Source organism: Eublepharis macularius, chromosome 6 (genome assembly GCF_028583425.1).
Source record: "Eublepharis macularius isolate TG4126 chromosome 6, MPM_Emac_v1.0, whole genome shotgun sequence".
Lineage (NCBI taxonomy): Eukaryota > Metazoa > Chordata > Lepidosauria > Squamata > Eublepharidae > Eublepharis > Eublepharis macularius.
In genome coordinates this window covers 41,465,457-41,488,595 of record NC_072795.1, presented here as the reverse complement: position 1 = coordinate 41,488,595, position 23,139 = coordinate 41,465,457, and the positions used below count along the sequence as shown (strand labels likewise).

Sequence of the window (23,139 nt, the reverse complement as noted above, 5' to 3'; positions counted from 1 at the left end):
GAGCCGCGTGGCTTGGCAAGGAGGTCCACCAAACAGGAGGTCATGAAAGTGGCAGACCACAAAGTGCCACTGCTGCCATGTGTGCTTCACGCCACATCAATGCTGGCAGGCAGATCCTCTGCCGGACTGGGACTGGGACAGTTTAGTGATTCTGGAGCTCAGGACAAAAGTTAGATGGCCCTCTACACCCAAGCCCTTTATTCCCACCCAACTCACTGATTTTAACCAGCCTTACCGGATTATTGTGAGGATAAAATGAATTAAGGGAGAATGTTGTAAGCCACTTTGTGTCCCCCATTAGGGAAAAAACTGGGGCATGAATGAAATAAATATTTATACCATTAAGATAAATAAGTCAAAGCAATCTCCACCTTTATCCCACCCTCGTAGCCTATGGAGTCAGGGCAGCAGAAACTTCAGAGGAAAAGCTGCTGCCTCTGATTGCCAAGGGAAGGAGGAAGGCAACTGGTAGAATGAGAAAAACAAGACTAGTTCTCTGGGGTGAAAATGCCCTCTGAGGTGATTTGGGGAATTGTTGCACTTCCAGCAGTCAGTCGCTTTTCCGGCCCAAAGACCTCCCACCAATGGTAGGGGGCAATGCTTCTGAACATATTCAATTTCTTCACACATACTGTGAAGATACTGTGTGAAGAATCTATGTGGATTTGAGACTTTTTTTTAAAGAACATATGTCTAGATTCCGCATGGCAAAAAAGGGAGAAGGGGCTTAGGAAAGAGACCGGGTGACCACTCTCGCTTCCAGTGCAATTCAAAAAAGTGTACCCTTGGAGTAAGCCCGATTGAGTAAAATGGGGCTTACTTCCCTTTGTGCTGCTCTGAGGCCAGACTACATTTGTTACATTCTGAGATGAACCCTCCCTTTCAAGCAGTGACTAGACCCAGACCCTGTGTGCTTTAGCTAGCTTGCCCTTATCACGTGTTCACCTAAAAAAACGCATTGAAACCGCGCACACACTGTAGGGGCGCGGCCGGAATCTCTCTTACTGAAGCGTGATGCATCTACTAGCGGGGCAAACGTCCTAACTCCAGGCAGCCAACCTTCTCATCAGTCACGCCTAGCTGGGCAGCAAGGCAGGCTCTGCCCTAAGCGTGTGTGCGTGGAAGGAAGAATGACGGCTCACCCTACAGCCGCTGCTCCTACTACCCACAGCCGTTTCCTTCCTTTACCCCAGCTGGAGGGGGCGGGTCGAGAGGAGAGAAAAGCGCATGCGCTCACCTTGTCACCCGCCGCCGCAGCCTCCCCCGCTCCGCCCACCCTCCCTTTCTCAACCAATGAAAGAGGAGTGGGAGGGGCAGAGAGCTGTGGGCGGGGCCGTGCGGGTCGGGCCTTTGCCGTGGCCACTATAGCCGGGCAGGGGCCGCTGCAGTTGTCTATATCGTGAGGCGAGTGGGAGCGCGTGCGGGAGACGTTGGGCTCCCTCCCTCCCCCTCCGACCAGCCGCGCGCGGCGCAGCGGGCGGTCCCCTCCCCCGCCTGCCATGGCCGCCGGCGAAGGGGGCGGTGAGGATGTGCGGGTGCTGCAGACTCTCCGTGGGAAGATTTGTGAGTGACCGGGGAAGAGGTTGAGCGAAATCCAGCCTGGGTGTGGGGGGTATAGGATGGGGACGGGGAAAGAAAAGCCGGAAGGAAGGGCCCGCGCCTCGGGGCGGCCTCATTGACTCAGCCGTTGCGCTAGTCCGGCCCTCGCTGCGTTCCTTTGAGGCACGGCTGTGCCCTGCCTTGCCTCGCGGGTGATGGTGAGGGGAGGAGAAAGGGCCTTGGGTGGCAGGGAGGTGGCCACATGGAGGTGGGTCATAGGCGAAGCACACCTGTGGGCTGTGTGTGTGTGGCGGGGAGGGGGCGATAAAATGAGCTGGCGGCTTTAAAATCAAACTTATTGGTGGTTTCCTAAAGTGTTGACATTATTTGTTTTATTGCTTCATATATCTCCTGACTTTTTTCCCTGTGGGATCCTAAAGCAGCTTACATTTTAATCCTTATCTCCATTTTATACTCATAACACTTTGGTGAGGTAGGTTAGGATGAGAGAGCATGGCAGGCTCAAGGCCACACTGTTAGCTTCCTTTGCAGAGTTGGGATTTGAGCCCAACTCTTTTCAGATCCCAGTCTGACACTGTGACCACTCCACCAGATTGGATCTCTGGCAAAAGCCCACGAGGCAAGTGGTAGGGGATGTCTGCCTTGGGAGAAGAGGATGGGGAGCCTCTTGTAAGAGCAGTGGGGAGGGTGACTTGGGAAGGCAAGGGCAGAAAAGATTCAGACAACTGACCAAAGCCATTCTAATGTGCTTTCTCAGAGTTGGGTGAAGAGAGTGCCCTGTATCTTCATCCTAGCAGTTACTTTAAGAGTTGTTTCACATGTTATGTGGTGGCATGCTGCTGCATGTCCACTGGTCAGAGAACCCTTGGATTTCTGTCATGACTATTGATTCATTTAATGTGTCACAAATTGTTTGACATAGTAACACTCCATTTTATTTGGGTGTACTTTTATAAAGCAATATGTTTAAAGTAACCCAAGGAACCTCTTGTCCTTCTTAATATTTACCAGTACATAGCATTTGTATAGTATTTTGGGTATTCAAACACTTCACCTGGTAATCTTTGAGACCACTTGTCTTTGTTAGCTATCAAATGATGAAGTGTAGTGGGGGGGTTAGCAAGCATGTGGAGAACAGTGTTGTGATGGCTGAGGAGAGGAGGCAGTTTGTGAAGGGTGTGTGATATCTGCAGAATTAAATTAAGAGAAATCTAAATATAACTACTTGCAGCACATAGGCTGAGGTTGGGGGGACTCAGGGATACCCACGCGTAAGAAAAATGTGACATGAAGGTTTTGGACCTTCTGTAAGGTTGTTTTCTAAAAACATCAACTTGCTGGTTCAGATATTGAGAGAGCAGAATTAATGTTGTGCTGCAATGACCTATCAGTGAAATGGACAGTAGATATGTGCTGAAGGGAACTTGAGCTGAAACCACGTGATAAATGTGCCTCATGAAGGTGTCAACTTTTTTTAAACAGGGAAGCAGTTATGTTTGCAGATGGCAGAGATGAGAAGTCTGGGTGCTTTATTCATATTATTCTGGTAGGGGAGGGGGTTTGATAGTGTGCCTAATCTGGTGGGTTTGGCTGTGTTTGTAACTGGCAGAGCAGCTGAATAAGTGTACCCTTTGTAGTGGTTCCAGCATGTGTTTGGTAGGCAAATTATACAACAGGTTTTCTGTATCAAGCGGGTGTGGATCTCTTCAATGGCTGCATTGTAGACTTCTTGAAAATCCTACATGTGCTACCTTGAATTCCACAGTAGATGAAAGGTAGGACATAAAATAAATAAAGCTAGTAGAAGCAGTGCCAAGCTGATGGAATGATGTGGCTGCTGTTTAGGTGGGAAATACTTTTCAGTATTTTGATCAATACCAATATAAAGATAACATCACTAGAAATGAAATGTCATTTTTGACAGTGTAGAGCATCACATCTGTGTAATATTTAGTTCGATGTTTTAAAATAAACTGAAGAACAAAAACTGAAATGCGTATGAATCTTGTGAAACACATGATGTAGCAGGAAGTTTGTACAGGATGTTCTGGAAGTGGTTTTGTTACTTGTTTCAGTACCTTAATGGGATGGAGGGCAGTAGCATCCATATTAATCTGGCCAGTTGTTGGCAAAGAAGATGATACATTTGGGAAAGCCAGAAAACCTGAAATTGAGTGATCAGATAATTCAAGGGGCAAGAAAATAAATGTGATGTAGCGGACATGGGTTTCAGGGTAGCTAGAACAAACAGGATGTAGTGGTTTTCCAAAGGTGGGAGGGATTGAAGTACATTCATGTAAGTTGAACGTAACCCACTTCCTTTCTCACACATTTATTCAGTCTTCTTACAGAATGACTGCAGCAGTTTTAACATCCATTTTGATGTGGAACTAGGTTTCATAACGTTTCATTTGAAGAAGATAATCTATAGCTGAGTATTCTGCATACAACATCAAGTCTTCGTGCCGTATCTTAATAGCTTCATTCACTATAGCTTAGTTTTTTCAGAAGAAATATATTACATAAAAACTGCTTCTAAACTGATCCTTATGTCAGATTTCACGTTTTTAAGAATTTGTTTGAAATCCAAATATATAAAATTCTGTGTTGTAATAGTGATGGTGGTATTGGTACCTTCTGAAACGTTTCCTTAGTGTGGTCAACCAATTAATTTTTCTCTGCTCTTTAAACATGTGTTACAAAAGGCACAAATCGGTTTTATTTTTTGTATACTGAAGGCATTAGGTTAATACACAAAAGCCATGTGGCTTTTCCTTCTGAAGGCATTATAATTTGGATCCTATGAGCATGGGACTTGCTGTTTCCTCCTCTTGCTGCACTGCGGGCCATGAAGCAATCCCTAATTCTGATGAGGTTGAGAACCTTCATGAAAAGCATAAATCCAGAGGAGTTAGCTGTGTTAGTCTGTAGATGCAAACTTTTTTTAAAGAGTCCAGTAGCACCTTTAAGACTAACCAACTGCATTGTAGCATTAGCTTTCGAGAACCACAGCTGTTTTCATCAGATGCATGACGACTGCACCTGATGAAGAGAGCTGTGGTTCTTGAAAGCTTATGCTACAAAAAAGTTGGTTAGTCTTAAAGGTGCTACTGAACTCATGAAAAGCATGTGGGGGAAAGCAGAAAGTGGGTTGAAGGAATTAACAAAAACTGCTCTCTCTGTTGAAGAAAGTACCATTACACCATTGGAAATGGACCTCAGAATACAAGTCCATGTTCTTTATTCCTTGTGAAGCTAATGTACCAAAACCAAAGTAGCTTAAAAATTTAAGTTCACTCTCTTTACTGATAAATTGAGCAAGTTTTTTTAAAAAAAATTTGTTTAACATTTAGCTTGAAAGGTAATGATGCCCCATGTTATAATATGACATTGTATGTACAGTCTTTGCATTTAATTCAACTCATATATTTTCATGCATTGTTGGAAACATTTGTTTATATTTGATAAGCATATTTGGAAATAGAATAAATATTTATAAATTTTAGTTGCCTTAAATACATTGGTTTACAAAAGAAGCTGTAAGTAGCACGCTGGCTATGTACATGTCTAGCATCGTGGTACCATTCATTTTCTTCTTAATTGTACATTTGTTGCTTATTTTTTGTAGTAGTAATCAGTATTTATTTAGTGTTTCCTTAATGCTGAAAGACTTTGAACAAATCTCAGTCATCCTTACAGCAATTCTGTGTAGTATGATAGTGTCATCCCAAATAGAGCAGAGATAAGAGAGGTGGCCAAGGGAGAGTGGCTGGAGTCCATGCTTATTTGGGTTTAAATTCAGTTGAAAGTCTGCAGAACTTATTTCTAAGTAATGTGTAGGATTAAGTTCCACAGCCACCTAGTAAAATAATGGTTGATCTGAGATTAGAGCTAGATTCTTCTTCCAACTTGCAGTTTACTGTTTTGACAAATACACTATGCTGTACTTCTCTTGTTTGTTAATATTTTAACTGGTTGCTGTATCTGAGATCAACCCACCCCTGGTCTTCCTGCAACAGTTTTGCAGTTTAGAACATGTGAGGCTACTTTGTACCTAGTACTGCAGCCTCTTTTGACGGACAAAACAAAGTCTGATATAAGCCCCCCATCACCTTCTCCCCATGGAAATTTTTACTTTAAACACTGAAAAACAGAAGGTTGAATGCTCATTACTGATATTGTGCTTTTTCTATGGGAAAGAAATTATGAATAAGCTGATTATCTAGTGAGAGTGCTGTTAATAGTTATAGCTTAACATAATTGTATCATTAAACAAGTGTGTGAAACCTTCTACCTCCAGGGAAACCTTTCTACATCAGCTTCTCTGTTGAGGAGCCTCAAAGCTTTGCAAAGGATTCCAGGGCATGCTGCAGCGAGCACATGCAATTCATATAGGCTAGACAAGCTTGTTGGCTTCACTTGAACTGGAAATATGGCCTAGAACACATCCAGTGCTCTCCAGCATGCAACTCCCCAATCTACAGTGAAGATTGATAGTAGTACACAAGGATGCTTGTCCAGTATTGCTGATTGTCTTGATTAAGAATGCCTAAGGTTTTGAAGAACATCAGGATTTTACAGTTTGAACACCACTGTTCATGCTACTTTATTTACTTATTTGTTTTAATTCTTGGAGAGGGAGGCCAATCATATGGGTTTATGTTGACCTTTTAATTTTTTGCTAAGTTATTTGACAGAAATATTTGAAATATCACTGCCATATAGAATGGTCTCTGTGGAAAAGTGATACTGCTGTCTACTACCTGCTTTTTAAAGTTGCATTTCTTCATTCAGTTTTATAAGGACACTGGATAAGAAAAACGGTCTAGTAATAAAGTTGGCATACTTACTTTATTTACTTTTGGCACTTGTTTGCATATTTCACTGCCAGGTTGTTATCCCATATTTAAAGAATTATGTACTCCCATTGTCATGTGTGAACAGCTTGTTTGCCTATGCATTCAATACAGTTCAAGAATTGTGCAAACTCTCACTAAAAATGCACTAATTAAATCATCGAGGACACACAGTAAATGAAGTTTTAGTTATCAAAGTCCTTATACTAGACTATTAAAACTAGATAGTGTTTTGTAGAAAGAAGGAAAGAAAAAGAAAGAATAGGAGATGATTAATCGAGACTGTGTGTGTTGTGACTTGCAGCCATATTGCTTTAGGCTGCCATAACAAGCTGTGTCAAGCCTAACCGGTTACCAAGATGGAAATCCTCTCTAAGGAAAGTGCCGGTGTGGCAGGAAGTGATGTTAATGAGACTGTGGGAGGAAGCCTTCTTGTTTATATCAATACTGAACCTGTTCCTAACATGTCATGCTATTCTGGAGGGGATAGCTGTTGTCACAAGAGGAGAAAGTACAGGGCCTGGCTATGACAAAATTTTCTTTTTAATTTACCTATACCTGTGCTATGATGTTTTCTTGTACTGTGGTATAGGTCTTCACTTAATTCAGGCAAGAATGAATTACAGATTCTGTAATATTTTACAGAATATTTCTTAATGAATGAAAGCACTGCCAGGTGGTTGTAGAGTTGTGAACTATAACAGCATTCTTTTTTACTCTATGGTGTTTGAAATTATGTTCTTGTCTAATTAGGTGAAGCTAAAAACTTAGTACCGTACTCTGGACCAAACAAGATGAGAGACTGCTTTTGTACAATCAATTTAGATCAGGAAGAAGTTTTTCGTACTCAGGTAGTAGAGAAATCTTTAAGGTAAGCTATTTACCGTTGTGTAATATCTAAATTACCATATAGCTGTATTTTGATTCTTAGTTCCTATCTCATTTTGGCTCAGCTCTTGAAATCTAAATATCTTGCTTACAGAAACAGCTTAGTAACTTAAGTGTTACTCATGCAATAGAATTGTGTGCTACAAGAAAAGCACACATTGTTGAAGAAAAACCTATAAAAGAAATAGTTGGGGCTCACTGTGACACTTCTTGGTGTTCTCAAGATAACTTGATTTGACCCCATGAATGAACTATGATCAGAAGAGCTTTATGTTGGAATCCTTTTAATGGCCAATGCACCTAGAAATTTAATTGTGCCACCTAGTATTTTTAGGAGTGATGCTATGGTCAAGCATCTCAGGCAGTTCTCTGTGGAAGTAGAAAGGGCTGGATCCAACCAGTTTTTCTGCTAGTGAGTAGTGACCACCAAAAAGACTATTGATCATGGACCATGTGGAACAAAGGCCGTAATAAGGAGGTGAAATGGGCATGACTAAGTGAAAAAACTGACTGGAGCCAATCCAGAATTTGCTTATCATTCCACATCAGTGTTTCGTTGTCTTACATAAAAATGTATGAAATTCTTGTCATTGCTTGTTTATATGCACACTTTTCTCTGTTCAGTAGTGGTGGATGAATTTATTTCATAACCAATTGTTTCTATACTGGTTTGAATATTAAATTAATTGAACTTTTTAAAACCATGTAAATATGAGAAATTGGGGAAAAGTTATGGTAGGGGTAGAGTTTAGGTTTTTTTGTGTTCATGACAACCGGAGTTACTCGCATGTTTGTATATATGCTACCCACACTTTTATCATAGCTTTAATAAAATTACGAGAAAATGGGAAGAGGTTAGGTTTTGTTCTAAAGTAATTAGGATGTATGGTAATTAAAATTAAAAAACTGAAGGCTTAAAATGAGTCCAGCTTCTTCATTTTTGGGATGGCTCTTAGAGCCAATGAAAATTTGTAAAGGACTTCTTTAGAAAATCATGCCATTAGCACTGACATCAAAATTAGTCTTCTACATTATTTCATTGTAATTTCTGCAGAACCGTTGTAGAGTTTTTCTGTAGGTTTTCTAAGTGTACACATAAAATCTGACAATGACAACATATCTATATTGGTTCAAAGTGGAACTGTCATCTGGATAGTAATGAAGAGGCAGAGTACTCTTGAATGGTTTCTCTGGTCAGCTTCCTATATGGCACAAGCACTTACTCACCCTTCTCCCTGTAAAACCAAGGTGCCTTCATAGGATGTAGAATGCAATGTCACTGTTCACTTTGGCCAAAAAACCACTTCCACATTGTAGGGAGGGCTATCCCATTGATTTCACTCTCCTTCAAAGTGAGGCAAAGAGATTGCAGAAGTTGTTGTAGATAAGATTCGTGAGACATCAGCTTATGAATTGACAGAATTCATGAAGCAAAATAAGATCTGTAGAAAACCTGTGAATTATTTAACAAAATGGTGTTCATGTTGAGTCCTTATCATTCGTCATTTAATTAATCATCCAATTCTAGCTGAGTAATAGTACATTTGAAGGTTAGGAATACTTGAACCTCCTTTTGCTATTGTGTATTGTGCATAGTTCCAGATTAAACCAAGTAAACATTTTTGCATATTTTAAACTCTTGTTCCTGTATTATTATGGAAACATTTCAAAACAGGAAATTCAATGTAGTTTAAGTAATTTTACCTAACAATGATAAATTTAACTTTGTCCCTAAGAATAATTAGTTTTCATGCTCTTTCATAACTTTCTCAAAATTTAAACACATGTAATGAAGTCTAAAAGATTCATGCATTGTGAAACCTAGGCTAAAACAGGCAGGAAGAATTAATTCATTGAGGAAGGTTTGTGTTCCAGAAGAGCTCTTCATAATGTTTTGCTCTGTAGTTTAGTATTCTGCGTATCATAATTTTCTATAATCAGCTGTTTTGCTAAGTGTTCTTTGACCTTTTTCTAGCCCTTTTTTTGGAGAAGAGTTCTACTTTGAGATACCAAGGACATTCCAGTTCTTATCATTCTATATTTATGACAAAAGCGTTTTACAGAGGGATCTACGAATAGGTAAGTTAGTGCATCATTTAAACAGACAAGGGCTGTAAATGTTCTCTTTCTCTGAGAAATAAAATATTTGTTAAAATTAACACAGATTAAACTACATAAATTACAAATTTAAAAGCAATCAAAATTTAAACTGCACAAGAACTAAAACTACACAAGAGTAAAACCAACACAGCCACCTTTGCTGAAACGATTTCTCCTCTACCAAATGCAGCTTGGAATGGCTTCCTAAACTTAGCAAGTAAAGACACCCTCCTTGCCCACACTGACGGGCCATTCCATAGGAATGGACCCACCATGGAAGAGGCCTATTCCTTTGGATAGTCCCTACCTTCAGGACTATCCTTCAGGAATATGAGAATGGGTGCAATGGAGTAAACAAAAGAGATGTGGTTCAAGAAGTATGAGGGACCTAGGCCATGAAAGCCTTTAAAAGTGAAAACTACCACTTTGAGTTGGACCTGGAAACAAATAGGTAGCTAGTGTAGTTGATGCAGCATTATGTTTGAAGTGGCAGACCCCAGAATAGAGCCTCATTGCTACATCTTGTACCAGTGGAGCTGGCAAGGCTATTTCAAATGCAGCCACAGATACAATGCATTACAGTAGTTCAATCTGGACATTAAGGTAGCATGGATTAGTGCAAGCCAGTTAATAAGCTAGATGTAATTGCAAGAAGATGCTCCTAACAACAGCACTGACCTGTTTATTAACAAGGCGAGGTCCAAGAGCCTCCAATGTCTTAATCTAGTATAGAAAGTTCTGGTTAATTGTGAGAGTGTCACTTTTATAGTCTCAATATCATATCAGACTGGCAACTGTGTTAATACCAGATCTTTATGTTCTTTCCTATAGGAAAAGTAGCAATAAAAAAAGAAGACTTGAGCAGATACGCTGGCAAAGAACCATGGTTTATCCTTCAGCCTGTTGATTCAAACTCAGAGGTTCAGGTAAAATTGATCAAATGTGAAAGTGAAAGATGTGTTGAGTAAATTGAAAGGTTGTCTCCTCCGCCCCACTTACAAATTGTATTATTCTTAATATAAAACTGCAATGTGCTGAATAGAGTAACTACAGCGAACTGATTTTTATGGCTTCTAAAACATATAGTTCATATGTGAATTAATAATATTAGCATGTATCCAACCATGAGTTTTGAATGGCACATCTCTTTAGAAGAGAGAGCAGCTATTTCTACTCATTTCCCCCTTCCCATTGCAAACCCCAGATTGTCCCTGGTATCTGCTGACCCTTAGGAAAAAAAATCTTAGGGAGCTCAGTGCACTGCTGCAGGATAGGAAAGTGGGAAGTTCTGGCTTGGAGATACAGTGGTGCATATCCATCTATTGTGACTTCAGTCTATATGTCACTCTGATTCAGTGTTGTAAGGCCCAGATACCCAGAAATCATTCTGCCAGGGTAACCATTGTTTGCTATTTTTTTAGAGTGTGTGTGTTGGAGGAGGGGGCTTTCTGGAGTCCTATAATGGCTAATTTGAGAGGAAAACCGTTCACCATTTGTTCCTTCAGCTAGATTTCTTCAGAGGGATTCTTTTTCCTTACAAGGAAGAATCATGGGTCCAGATGTGTACCCTTCACTAGGGTACTTATTTTAGATATGCCTAGAATACTAGCTTTGTAACTTCTATTACCCTGAATATGTACAGAAGATTCACACCAAAAGTAAATTGTTATCAGGTAACATTTGTCTTAGTTGGTCCCCTAAATGTGATGTAAACTAGTTAGGGTAAGGCTCACAATATCACATAAATAACAACAGGGTAGGTTTTGGAAGTGCTAAATAGAATTTGTGGTTGCCTGATCAGAGCGATTCATGTGGTAAGCCCTAGCCACATGGCTATCTATGCAAATTCTGCAGCTGATCTTCTTCCTGTGTAAATGACTTGGAGATCTGTGAGTGGATCTTACGTCTCCCCATTACACACAACACCCTAAAATTCTGTTTCTTATGGGAGGGGGAACAGAAGGGATCCTCATGAACAGTATAGGGGCAAAGTGGGAAATCAGTAGAAATTACCCTCAGCACCTCCACCAACAGATGTAATCTTTTGTCATTGGAAGCTGACAGCAGGATCGAAGCCATTGTCCTATAAAATATGTTTAAAACAGTGAACTCAAAACATTCAAATCATGGTGTGTGTGTGTGCAGAGCATTAAATAGAGTTTAAAGTGTTTTTTCACTTCAGACTTTATCTTCCTACCAGTACAATCTTAAAGCACTAAAATTTAGAATTATTTTTAAAAGTCAGTAATTTTTCAGACTGTTTGGGATGCAATAAAAGCAGTGCTATGAGGACAACGAATAGCACTATATCCTACGTTAATAAAAGGCAAGAACTATCAAACAGAATCCACCATCTAGAACAACTGCATAAAGAAAAAGGAAGCAAGAAAATATACCATCAACTTTTAAATGAACACAAACTATTGAAAGGATTGGAGACAGATCTTTTTAAAACAAAAAAGTATTAGCTTAATATACCAAGAACACTACACAGTATCACATGGAGAATAAAAGGGAAAAAAAGGCAAATCAGTTATGCTAATGACACACTTCCAGTGATGTCAAGGGGCGTGGCATATGCCAATGAGTTATGCTAATGAGTTCCTCCAGCTCTTTTTCTATGAGATGACCCCTGGCAGTAACTACAATAATGATACCAAAACAAGGCAAAGATCTGTCGAAACCAGGATCTTATCGACCGATAATCTCTTTAGAACGTTGATTATAAAATATTCACCTCAATTTTAGCTAAACACATTTATAGAAAACTGTGACTAAACAGGTTTTATTCCCAAAAGGGATTTAACAGATAACATACATAAAACTCTGAATATCATTTCGCATTGTAAACACAAATAAACTGAGGCACTTATTCTCTCGTTGGACATTCAAAAGGTCTTTGATACTATAGAAATCCCATATCTGTAGGCACTTCTAAAACACACAAATTTCGTCAGCAAATTCCTTCAAGCAATACAATCTATATTCTTGACCACCAGTTACAACCACAGAAGTGAAGAGACTTATATCTCAGTTAAAGCCAGGGAAGGCTCCCGGAAGTGACCTGATCCCTCCTGAATTAATAAAATCAGACGTGGACTGGTGGGCTCCGGTGTTAGCAACCCTTTTTACGTACATTGACCAAACAGGCATAATCCCTAGAGACTGGGGTATGGCAGTTATTACCCCAATATACAAGAAAGGGGCGAGATCAGACCCTTTTAACTACCGACCATTAGTTTGCTCAGTGTGGTGGGAAAATTATATGCTAGACATCTGTTTTGGAAATTTCGGGACTGGATAGATGAGGAAAACATATTAGCAGAAGAACAAGCTGGATTTAGAAGTGGCCAATCCACAATGCACCAGTGCCTGCTTTTGATAGAGAAATACACAGCTAGACCATCAGGAGCCTTGTACACAGCATTTGTTGATTACAAAATGGCGTTTGATAGCATCTCGCGCAACAGACTTTGGGCAAAACTAGAGCAGTCTAGGATAGATCGCAGATTGTTGGCCCTTATAAGGGCCCTTTATGAGGATAACCAACTCTCAGTAAGATGCAACCCACAAACAAGGGCACTTATCTCATAGGGTGCCAGTTAAGAGGGGTGTGAAACAAGGCTGCATAGGATTTCCACCCTCCAATCATTGCAAACAGACCCATCTCTGCACTTTTATATGCAGATGACACGGTTATCCTGTCATATACCGAAGTAGGGCTAAGAAGAGCTCTCTGAGCACTTGCATCGTATTGCAACGATGAACATCTCACTATAAAGTTTACCAAAACCAAAATACTTGTCTTTGGCAAAAGACCCACCTTACACAGGTGGCAAATAGATGGACATAAGATTGAGCAGGTAAAGGTATTCAGGTATTTGGGAGTCGCATTCCAGCACTCAGGCTCATGGGCTGCACACCTCTCTCAGGTCACAGAATCTGCCCATAAAACAGCCTCAGCCATTTTGAGATTTTTCCATACAAAAGGAGGTGCTTACATCCCACATGCCCTGAAGGTTTTCCAAGGCAAGACAATACCTCTGCTTATGTATGGTGCTCAGGTATCCCTGTACAAAGATCACTCCAAGCTTGAAGTAATCCAATCCAAATTTCTAATATCCTTATTAGGAGTGCCAATGCCTTGCTCAGGTTAGAGGCTGGGGTAGTAACATTGGAAACCCGGGCCTGGTTCCATGCCATCTGTCTATGGCTCAAGATAAAATTTTCCCCCTCAGGATTAATGCCTTTAATCTTCCTAGACAGCTTCTGATCAAGTTGGATCTCAACAATAGAACGCAAACTGTCACTATTGGGCTTCTCCAGCACAGCGCTGTTGCACCTTGGCCACCAAGGAGCCAGAATGATTATCAAACAGAGACTATGGGAAACTTCTCTCCAAGTAGATAGAGCACAGGCCTTAAATGTCATGCCAGTAACGAATAGAAAACAAAATTTTACCCCAGTTAGCTATCTCTTTTCATTGCAGTTCCCCAGACACCACAGAGCTTTCACCTTAGCACGTTTTAACGCCCTTTAACGCTGTCTTGGAGGGGAGATACTCTCATATTCCATATGCAAATTGCCTATGCCCTTGTCAATCCGGGCAGGTAGAGACAATAGAGCATGTCCTTTTATACTGTAAGTTCTATCAGGAGATCCGAACCAAGTATATCTTACCAGTTATTGCTGCCTACCCAGGCAGATCAAGTCAGTCTTATTCTGCCCTCCTTTTAACTGATTCCTGTAAAGAAATTACTGCTAAGGTTGCAAGGTTCTGTGCTTTGGCTAGTGTAATCAGACAGAACACTATTACTTTTACTAGAAATTTTAATTAAGATTTTAATTATTTTATCTATTTTAACACATTGATGTATTGAATTTTTAGACATTGGTAATCTTAAAACTAATGTACTTTTATAGTTAATTTTATTCTGCTATCCTTAGCAATTTGTTGTAATGAAACCCCTGCTGAAGTAGTAAGATCCTGCACCTTGATTAGTTTAATTAGGTAATTACCATAACTCCCTTAAGAAATTTTAACCAATATCTAACAATTTTATGTATTTAAATATATTGCCCAGCTTTCTAGATATGCTTAGACATGTAATCAATGTATTTGTTAGATACTACTGTATATGCTGATGCAAATTCTGATCCTGGATCGTAATAACAATAAACTAAACTATATTCTCACATCCATGGGCTAAAATAAAAACAAATGGAGCAACTTCAGAGGCCATCAATCTACTAAGAGGAACAAGACAAGGTTGCCCCCTTTCCCCGATTTTATTTGCAATTGCTTTAGAACCACTAGCAGAAGCAATATGACAGAATGATCAAATATATGAAGTAACAGTTGGCCAAAACAGCTATAAATTAAGCCTATTCACCGACAATATGCTATTATATATCATTCAATCAAAAGAGTCTCAACGAACGCTATACAGTGTTCTAACAACATTCGGACAGGTATCAGGACTAGAGGTGGACATGAACTGGGGGGGGGGGGAAAAACCATGCGGTGCATGGTTCGTCCCAATTCATGAACCGCGAACTTTCACGAACTTGCCTCAGTTCGCGAACCAGTTCGTGGTTCATGGGGTTTAAATTCCCCTTTCCATGCTGCTGCGAATCGGCACAGAAAGGGGCATTTCACCTCCACCGGTTTGGATTAGCTGCTTGTCGGGGAGATCCCGCAACAGCAGGGAAAGGCGCCTTTCACCCCTGCAGGCTTGGATCAGCTGCTTGTCGGGGAGATCCAGACAAACAGGCTCATTCAAGTCTGTTTACTCCAGTGGGAAAGAGTTCAGAACATGCTTAATTTTGACTCACTTAATTTATGCTGATACCAGGTACATTCCCTTGATGTGTTAATGATCATCCTGTACATTATTTTCAGGGGAGCTTTGCTTTGCTTTTCAGTCTTTTTAGGAATGGAAGTGTTTCAACTTTAACTGGTTGAAATAGATAAACATTTTGCAAGGTGTTTGTAGTACATTAATAGCAGTTAATTAGAGATATTCATTGTCTGAGGCTGGAAGAGTTCTGACAGTTGACTTATTTATTGCTTCCTAAATAACAAGCCTAGCTTGCTTCGGGTGTGTGCATGCATGTTATGGTACTAGTAATTTATTTCCTAGTTGGTGTTCATGAGTTCAGGGCCATTTTTTAAAAATGTATTGCTTATGAAGTTATTGCATATAAGTTTAGCCCTCATTGCATAAAGATGTACCGAGGTTACTATTTTGGTCTTTGATGGGGTTCTCTTTGAAGCTTTGTAGGAGGGTCTTCATTGAGAAACCTGCTGGTATGTGGAGCCAAAAAAGAAATTGTAAATACTTTATAATAAGAAACTAAATAGTAAAAACTTAAATAGTGACAGAGCCCAAAATGGATTTTGTAAGGTGTTTGATTTTTTAAAATAGACACTACATTTGAGGCAATGATTTTGTTACAAGATTGCAACATATTTAGCATTTGTCTTACACCTGCAAAGTCAATACCTAAATCTTCATGTGGAGCTGATGTGCAAGTTAATCACATTCCTTGTCTCAAGTGCTTGGTGGTCGTCTGTGGCAATTTTGGTCTGCACTTGCTCAGGCTTGGATTGGGAGGCGCTATTTGCAGTGGTTCCAGTTCTACTATGGGAGGTAGGTTCCAGAAGGTGATGCTGGGGAACTGCTGCTCAGCCCCTTGTTCTTTAGTATGTAGGTTCCAGCAAAGTTCCATCTTATCCCCTGTGCTGTTTAAAATATACATGAAACTGCTGGGTAAGGTCATCTGGAGATTTGGACTGGATTGTCACTAATATGCAGATGACACTCAGCTCTATATTGCACTTTTGACTAAAGCTTAATCCTGACAAGACAGAAGTGCTATTTGTGAGTGGAAAGTCTGGCCTGGGATTTAAGATGTCCCCTGTTCTGGATGAGGTTGCACTCCCCTTGAAGGAACAGGCCCATAGTCTGAGGGTGTTCTTGGACCCCCTGTTGGAGGCCTACTATTGGAGAAGCAGGTGTGGCCAGGGGTGCCTTTTACCATCTTTGTCTGGTTAGCCAGCTGTGGCCTTTCTCAGGCCAAAAATATCTGAATACAGTGGTGCATGCCCCAGTTACATCTAGATTAGATTACTGTACTAAATTTATATGTGGGGCTGCCCTTGAGAAGTGTTTATATACTTCAGTTGGTGCAGAATGCTGTAGCCAGGATGTTGAGTTGAGTGGGTTGTAGAGATTATATCTCTCCAGTCTTAGGCCATCTACACTGGCTCCCAGTTTGTTTGTAGGCACAGTTCAAGGTGCTGGTGTTGACCTTTAGAGGCCTTTGTGGTTTGGAACCAACATACCTGAAGGCCTTTCTGCTCCCTTATCAAGCTATCCAACCACTGCAGGCATATTCGAAGCCCCTGCTTCAGGTGTCCCCACCTTTTGAAATGAGGTGGGTGGTAACCTGGGAGAAGACCTTCTCAGTAGTGGCATGAAAACTGTGGAACTCTCTCACCAAGGAGAGTTGTCTTTCCCCTTCCATTGCCATCTTCCTCCAGTGAGTGGAGACTTTTTTGTTTTGCTTGACATTCCCTCAGCGATCCATTGTCCGTTGTTTTTGCTTCGTATGTATTTTAGCTAAGGTTTAAATTGTTTTATTGATGGCTTTTTGGGTTGGTTAGCTGCCTTGATGGCCTTCATGAGGGCAGAAAGGTGCAGTAATCATTTTGTAAAATAAACTGAAAATGGTACTAAACAGGTCAAGATATTTATTTATTTTTATTTCACATTTCTATTCCGCCCTCCCCGCGAGCGGGCTCAGGGCGGATAACAACATATTAAAATACAATAAAAAATACATCTACATTAAAACATTAAAACAGCAGTGTATTAATACACATTTAAAACAGGATGGTGGACAGCCTTCACAAGGAGGGTTAAGATTTTATACACCCTTTTTTCCAGGCCAGCGGAGGCCCAGCCTCAGCCATATGCCCGGTGAAAGGATAGTAGGTCCTGCCAGGCCCTGATTTCAGCAGACAGAACGTTCTACCAGGTGGGAGCCAGGACCGAAAAGGCCCTGGCTCTAATAAAGGCTAGGCAGGCCTCCTTGGGGCCAGGAACCACCAACAGCTGTTTGTCCCCTGATTAGAGTATCCTCCTGGGAATAAATAGGAGAGACGGTCCCATAGATACGCTGGTCTCAGTCCGCACAGGGCCTTATAGGTCAATACCAGAACCTTGAATTTGATCTGGTACTCCACTGGCAACCAATGCAGCTCGCGTAAGAACAGTGTTATATGCGCCTTATTTGGCACTCTCATAATAACATGTGCTGCTGCATTTTGTACCAGCTATAATCTCCGGGTCAGGCTCAAGGGCAGCCCTGCGTAGAGCGAGTTACAGTAATCTAGCTTAGAGATGTCCATTGCTTGGATCACTGTAGTTAAGTCACAGGTTAACAGGTAAGGGTAAGTTACGGGTTGTTAAGTATAGTTAAGTCACGGGTTGACAGGTAAGATATCAATCTGAAGTGGAAGTGCTTTGTAAAAAAATAAAAATTAAAAAAAATCCCTGGATGATATTCCCTCAGCTGGATGATAAAAACAGACAACTTTGGAACCATAGAGGTGCTTGAAAACTATGTGCACAGCAGCATAATCCTTTCTAGTATCTAGAGGTGTACGCTTCAGGTTTCCAATTTGGGTAAAATACCCAAATTGGACCCGATCTGTAAAGATTCGGGATTTCCGAATCCCCGAATCAAAGCTTTCCGAAGCATTTGTGATGCTTCAGGGCCGAGTTTAAAGGGCCCCTTTCCTGCCACTTGCAAGCGGCAGGGCCCTTTAAACATCCCCCCCCAGCCCCACTTATCTTGGCCCTGCTGGTGGTGGTGGAGGCAACAGCATCAGCTCAAGCCCTCCCCACTGCCCTGCGGGGTTGCGAAGGAGGCGGTGAAAGCCCTTCCTGCCCCTCAGATGGCCGCCGCGGTGGCCATTTGAAGACAGGAACGGCCGGAGGTGGCGGCTCCGGCCTTCCCCGCTGCCCTGCAAGCTGCTGCAGGCATGGAGGAGGCAGTGCGGTGGTAGAGGAGCCAGCTCTGGGCTTTCCCGGCCTCATGCGGGCTGCGGTGGCAGAGGAGCCGGCTCCAGGCAGTCCCAGCCTCGTGCATGCTGCCACCGCCGCAGTGGCAGCGGCGGTGGCAACCCACCACCCAACTGATCACCCTCCCCCTCTCCCTGCTGGCCAGGTAAGTGGGTGATGGGTGGAGGGTTACCCCGGGGAGGTGGGGGTGAGGGGGTTGTTCCCGCTCACTTCAGGGTGCTCCAAATCTTTACGGAGCATACCGAAGCGAGTAAATAACAGAATTCCGAAGTGACTTGCAAGAACTATCTGGTGGGCTTTTATAAAGCTATTTTATGTGTTTCCCAGTCATCTGCTTTCACTCTGAATGATAACAATATTTTGGTTTAAAGTGTGTTAAATCCTGTAAATGTGTGGGAGTAACTGTTTATTTAGCAGAAGAGAATTGTGAGTTGTTTGTCTATATCTACAATTTGTGTAATGTGTGAAAATGTAGTATGTTACATGTCTCAGTGCCCAGATTTCCCTCCTGGAATGTTGCAATACTGTTTACTAACAGCATAAAAATTGTCTTGTTGGATCAGGACAAAGGTCTATCTGATTTGGCTCTCGGTTTTCAAAAACTGGCAAGATGCCCCTGGGAAATCTTGACAAATAGGATATGATTGTGAGACTGTATCTTGTTTGTCCCTGGTCATCTGATGTTGAAGGTATTCTGTTTCTGAACATGGATGATCGTCTTCGTCCTTCTGTGCAGCCCCACATTGGGACTGCGCAGGCGCAGGCCAGCCGCGGAAAAGATTTTTCTAGCTTTTAGAGATGTGAAGGGGACGTTCGGATCCACTGCGCATGCGCGCCGGTGTTCCCGCCAATTTTGAATGCATATATATCCGAACGTCCCCGGCATTCCCTCAGTTCCTTTTTCGCCGCCGTCGAAAAGGTTCTTATTGTCTAGCGTTTGTTGTCTCTCAGCGTCTCTTCGGAGTTCTTTGGTCGTTTCCTTCTACTATTCGGTATTTTCCTGTGTCCATACTGCGGGAGATACCGTTCGAAATGTCTCAGACATCTTTATTTAAAAAGTGTCTGAAATGCGGAACGAAAATGACACACTCGGATGGCCATGAGCTCTGTCTCATCTGCCTGGGCGAGGGGCACGTCGTGGAGCGTTGTGCGGTATGCATGTCTTTCACCCCGAAAGCGAGGAGCGATCGAAAGGCCAGGCTCCGTGCCTTCTTGTGGGATGCCAACCTTCTCCCCCCCAAGCCATCGGGCTCATCGGGAGATAGGCCCCGCTCCGCCGCTCCGTCACCGGCGCCGTCTCGTAAGTCGCCGGAGCCGCTTCCATCGGAACCGACGGGGCAACCCGTTCCGGAGGCCCGATCTGACTCCGGTTCCGTGGATCGTCCTTCGAGCCGGAAGGCCAAGAAGCGTCCGTCATCCAAATCGAAGCCCTCGTCCAAAACTTCGGCCACAGAGGCTTCTTCGGAGCCCCCGCCAAAAAAGGCCAAGGCCAAGTCAAAAGCCAAGGGCCGTGCACCATCCCCGGCTCCAACTGTGCCACCCGGTACTCCGCCCAGACCGGTCCTGATAGCTGACGATGTGGTGAGTCTCCACACCCCGTCACCTCCTTGTACGCCTCCTCCGTTGGTTCCGGAGGAATTCCTGCCGTTCCCGCCTTTCGCGGAGCCATATCAGCCATTCGAGCGTTCCCTGCCGTCCGCCCCGGCGCCTTCGGAGTCCTCCGTTCCGATGCCGTCCACCTCGTTGGTTCCGGCGCCATTTCGCTGGCCTGCCCCGGTGCCCGCTCCTCTACCTCCTTGCCAGTCTGTCCCAGGGGTAGGGAACATGGCCTCCTGGCAGGATTTCGTGGCCTGGTTCCAGCAGTCCGTGCCCTTCCTGCAACATCCTTCGGTTCCGCAGCCTTCCGTTCTGGCTCAGCCGATTGTGCACCCTGCGCCTGCTCCTCCTGCGGCTAGCGTGCTGGTCCATTCCTCGGTTCCTGCGCCTCGTCCTTCAGCCCCAGTTGATCGCCGGACTTCGGTTCCGACGCAGACCCCGGCAGAATTTTCAGATTCCGAGGATGAGGAGGGCCTGGCTTCCCCGTCAGAATACTCTTCGGATGTGGCTTCTGACCCTTCCCCGGATGACACCGTGGGCGAGCTTCGTTCGTCGTCCCCAAACGACGACTACAGAATGTTCGCCGAGCAGATGGTGAGGATGGCCGCTGCGTTGGAGATAGACGTTTCCTCCACGACTTCCAAGCCCAAAAGCAAGCTGCTAGAGGCGCTGTATTCTGGGTCCCCCGCGTCGGTGGCGTTCCCCCCTGTGGAGGATTTCGTTGACAATGCCCTTGCGCTCTGGCAGTCACCGGCGTCCCTGCCGCCGACGGCAAAGAAGGTCGAGAGGTACTACCGCCTGAAGCAGGACGATTGCCCGTACCTCTTCACTCACCCTAAGCCCTCTTCTATCGTGGCGGAGGAAGGTCAGGCTCGGTTCCGATATGGTTCCTCTTCGGCTCCGGCAGACCGGGAAGGCAGGAAGCTGGATGGCATGGGCAGGAAGATCTACTCGTCCGCGTCCTTGGGATTCCGTATAGCAAATTTCCAAGCTATAATGGGATCCTATAATTTATTCCTGTGGAGAAGGCTGTCCTCTTACCTCTCCGACCTCCCGGAGGATCGCCGCCACCTGGTTAAGGCCCTCCAAGCCGAGGCCATGAAGCTGTCAAAACAGCAGATGACAGCTGGCAAGGACGCCGCCGACTCTGCAGCGCGAGCGATGGCGACTTCGGTGGTCCTGCGTCGGCACGCCTGGCTCCGGTCCACGGCCCTGCCGCCAGAGAAGAAGGCGAAAGTGGAGGATTTCCCGTTCGAGGGGCCTCAGCTCTTCTCGGAGAAGACGGATGAATCCCTTTCCCTGATGAAGAAAAATCAGCAAACGGCCAAGTCCCTGGGAGTCGCTCCCTCGGCTCAACCGTCGGGTCCGAGGTATCGTTATGGTCGGTTCCGATCCTACCAGACCCCTTATCAGCCTTACCAGCAGCATCAAGGGCGGTTCTTCTCGGGCCAGTCCTATGGTCACCGATCCTATTCTACCCAGCAGCGTCATTCGTCCAGGCGTTCTGGCCGGTCCAAGGGCAGGCAACAGCCCTCTTCACCCAAGCCTTCAACCTCCGCGCAGAAGCCCTCGGTCTTCTGACTAAGCCTGAACGCTCCCCTGTTGGCCTCTGAGGACACTCCCTCTACTGCCCGTTTCTTGGACAGGCTTCGGCCTTTTTTGCCCTGCTGGCAGCTTGTTACATCTGACGCCTGGGTCCTATCTATTGTGGCCCATGGTTACAAATTGTTGTTTGTTGATGCACCTCCCCTTTCTCTCCCTCCCCGTTGTTCTCCATGTTGTGATGTTGTGTTACACAATAATGTTATAGAGTTGGTGAACAAAGGTGCTGTCCGGGTGGTCAATGTCGCTACTTCCCCTTGGGGATTTTATTCGAGGTATTTCCTGGTGGATAAGAAGGATGGAGGTTCCCGGCCCATTTTGGACCTTAGGGGCCTCAACAGTTATTTAAGGGTTGAGAAATTTCGGATGTTGACCCTGGCACGGGTTATAGAGCTCCTGGAGGTTGGCGTTTGGCTAGCTATTCTAGACTTGAAAGACGCCTACTTCCACATCTCCATTTTCGAGGGCCACAGAAAATACCTGCGGTTTGTCTATGGGGATTCTGTGTATGAATATACGGTGTTGCCCTTTGGGCTGGCCTCTGCACCCAGGGTCTTCACGAAGTGCATGGCCACCGTGGTGGCATATCTACGGTCCAGGGGATGCTTTATCTACCCATACCTGGATGACTGGCTCCTGGTGGGACCTTCAGCTGACTCTCTCCAGGCCCATATTGCCCTCACTTTGTCTGTGCTGGCTAGGTTGGGCTTAGTGGTTAATGGGGATAAGTCTATCCTGACTCCGGGCACAGCCATTAGGTTTATTGGGGTTCATCTCGACTCTCCACGGGGCAGAGCCTTCCTGCCCCCCGATCGCCTAACCAGGCTTGCCTCCTTAGCCCGTCATTTCCTGCATAACCGTTTCCAGACTGCCCTTTTGATCCAAACGTTGTTGGGCCTTATGGCCTCCTCCACAGGGGTAGTTTTTTTCGCACGCCTGCATATGAGGCCTCTGCAAAACTGGTTCGTCCGGAGGTACAACCCCCTCACTATGGGCCAGCATCAGAAGTTCTCCATCCCCAGGGTGGTGCAGCGCTCCCTGGCCTGGTGGACTGTCCCGGAGAACCTGTCCGAAGGTTGTCCTTTTGGCCCTTTCCTGGCGGAGGTCACCGTCTTTACTGACGCCTCCAACTTGGGATGGGGGGGGCGCTGTGGGCAGCTCTCGGCCCAAGGTGTCTGGTCCCCAACTGAGGCATCCATGCACATAAACCTTTTGGAGCTTAGAGCGATCCGTTACTCCCTTGCTTCTTTTGCAGATGTCATTCGGAACAGGAGGGTTCAGGTCCTGTCGGACAATACCACAGCCTGCTATTACCTCAACAAGCAGGGAGGAACGGTCTCGCTCAAGCTCTGCAGGGAAGCAACGACTCTCTGGAAGTGGGCCATGGTCAACAACGTCCTTCCCAGGGCCGTTCACATTGCCGGGGAGCTCAACACCGCAGCAGA

At 44.1% G+C, this 23,139-nt stretch overlaps 1 protein-coding gene across 2 annotated transcripts in view; it reads left to right on the top strand.

The window, feature by feature from the left end:
- Positions 1-1,386: 1,386 nt before the first annotated feature.
- The window catches only part of RASA2 (RAS p21 protein activator 2), a 66,136-nt gene continuing 44,383 nt past the window's right edge, over positions 1,387-23,139 (top strand). For both annotated transcript variants that reach the window (XM_054982988.1, XM_054982987.1), the window contains exons 1-4: positions 1,387-1,563; positions 7,170-7,287; positions 9,280-9,383; positions 10,236-10,330. In XM_054982988.1, the coding sequence (XP_054838963.1) occupies positions 1,500-1,563; positions 7,170-7,287; positions 9,280-9,383; positions 10,236-10,330 (381 nt within the window). In that variant the 5' untranslated portion in view covers positions 1,387-1,499. The remainder of the gene's footprint in view (positions 1,564-7,169; positions 7,288-9,279; positions 9,384-10,235; positions 10,331-23,139) is intronic.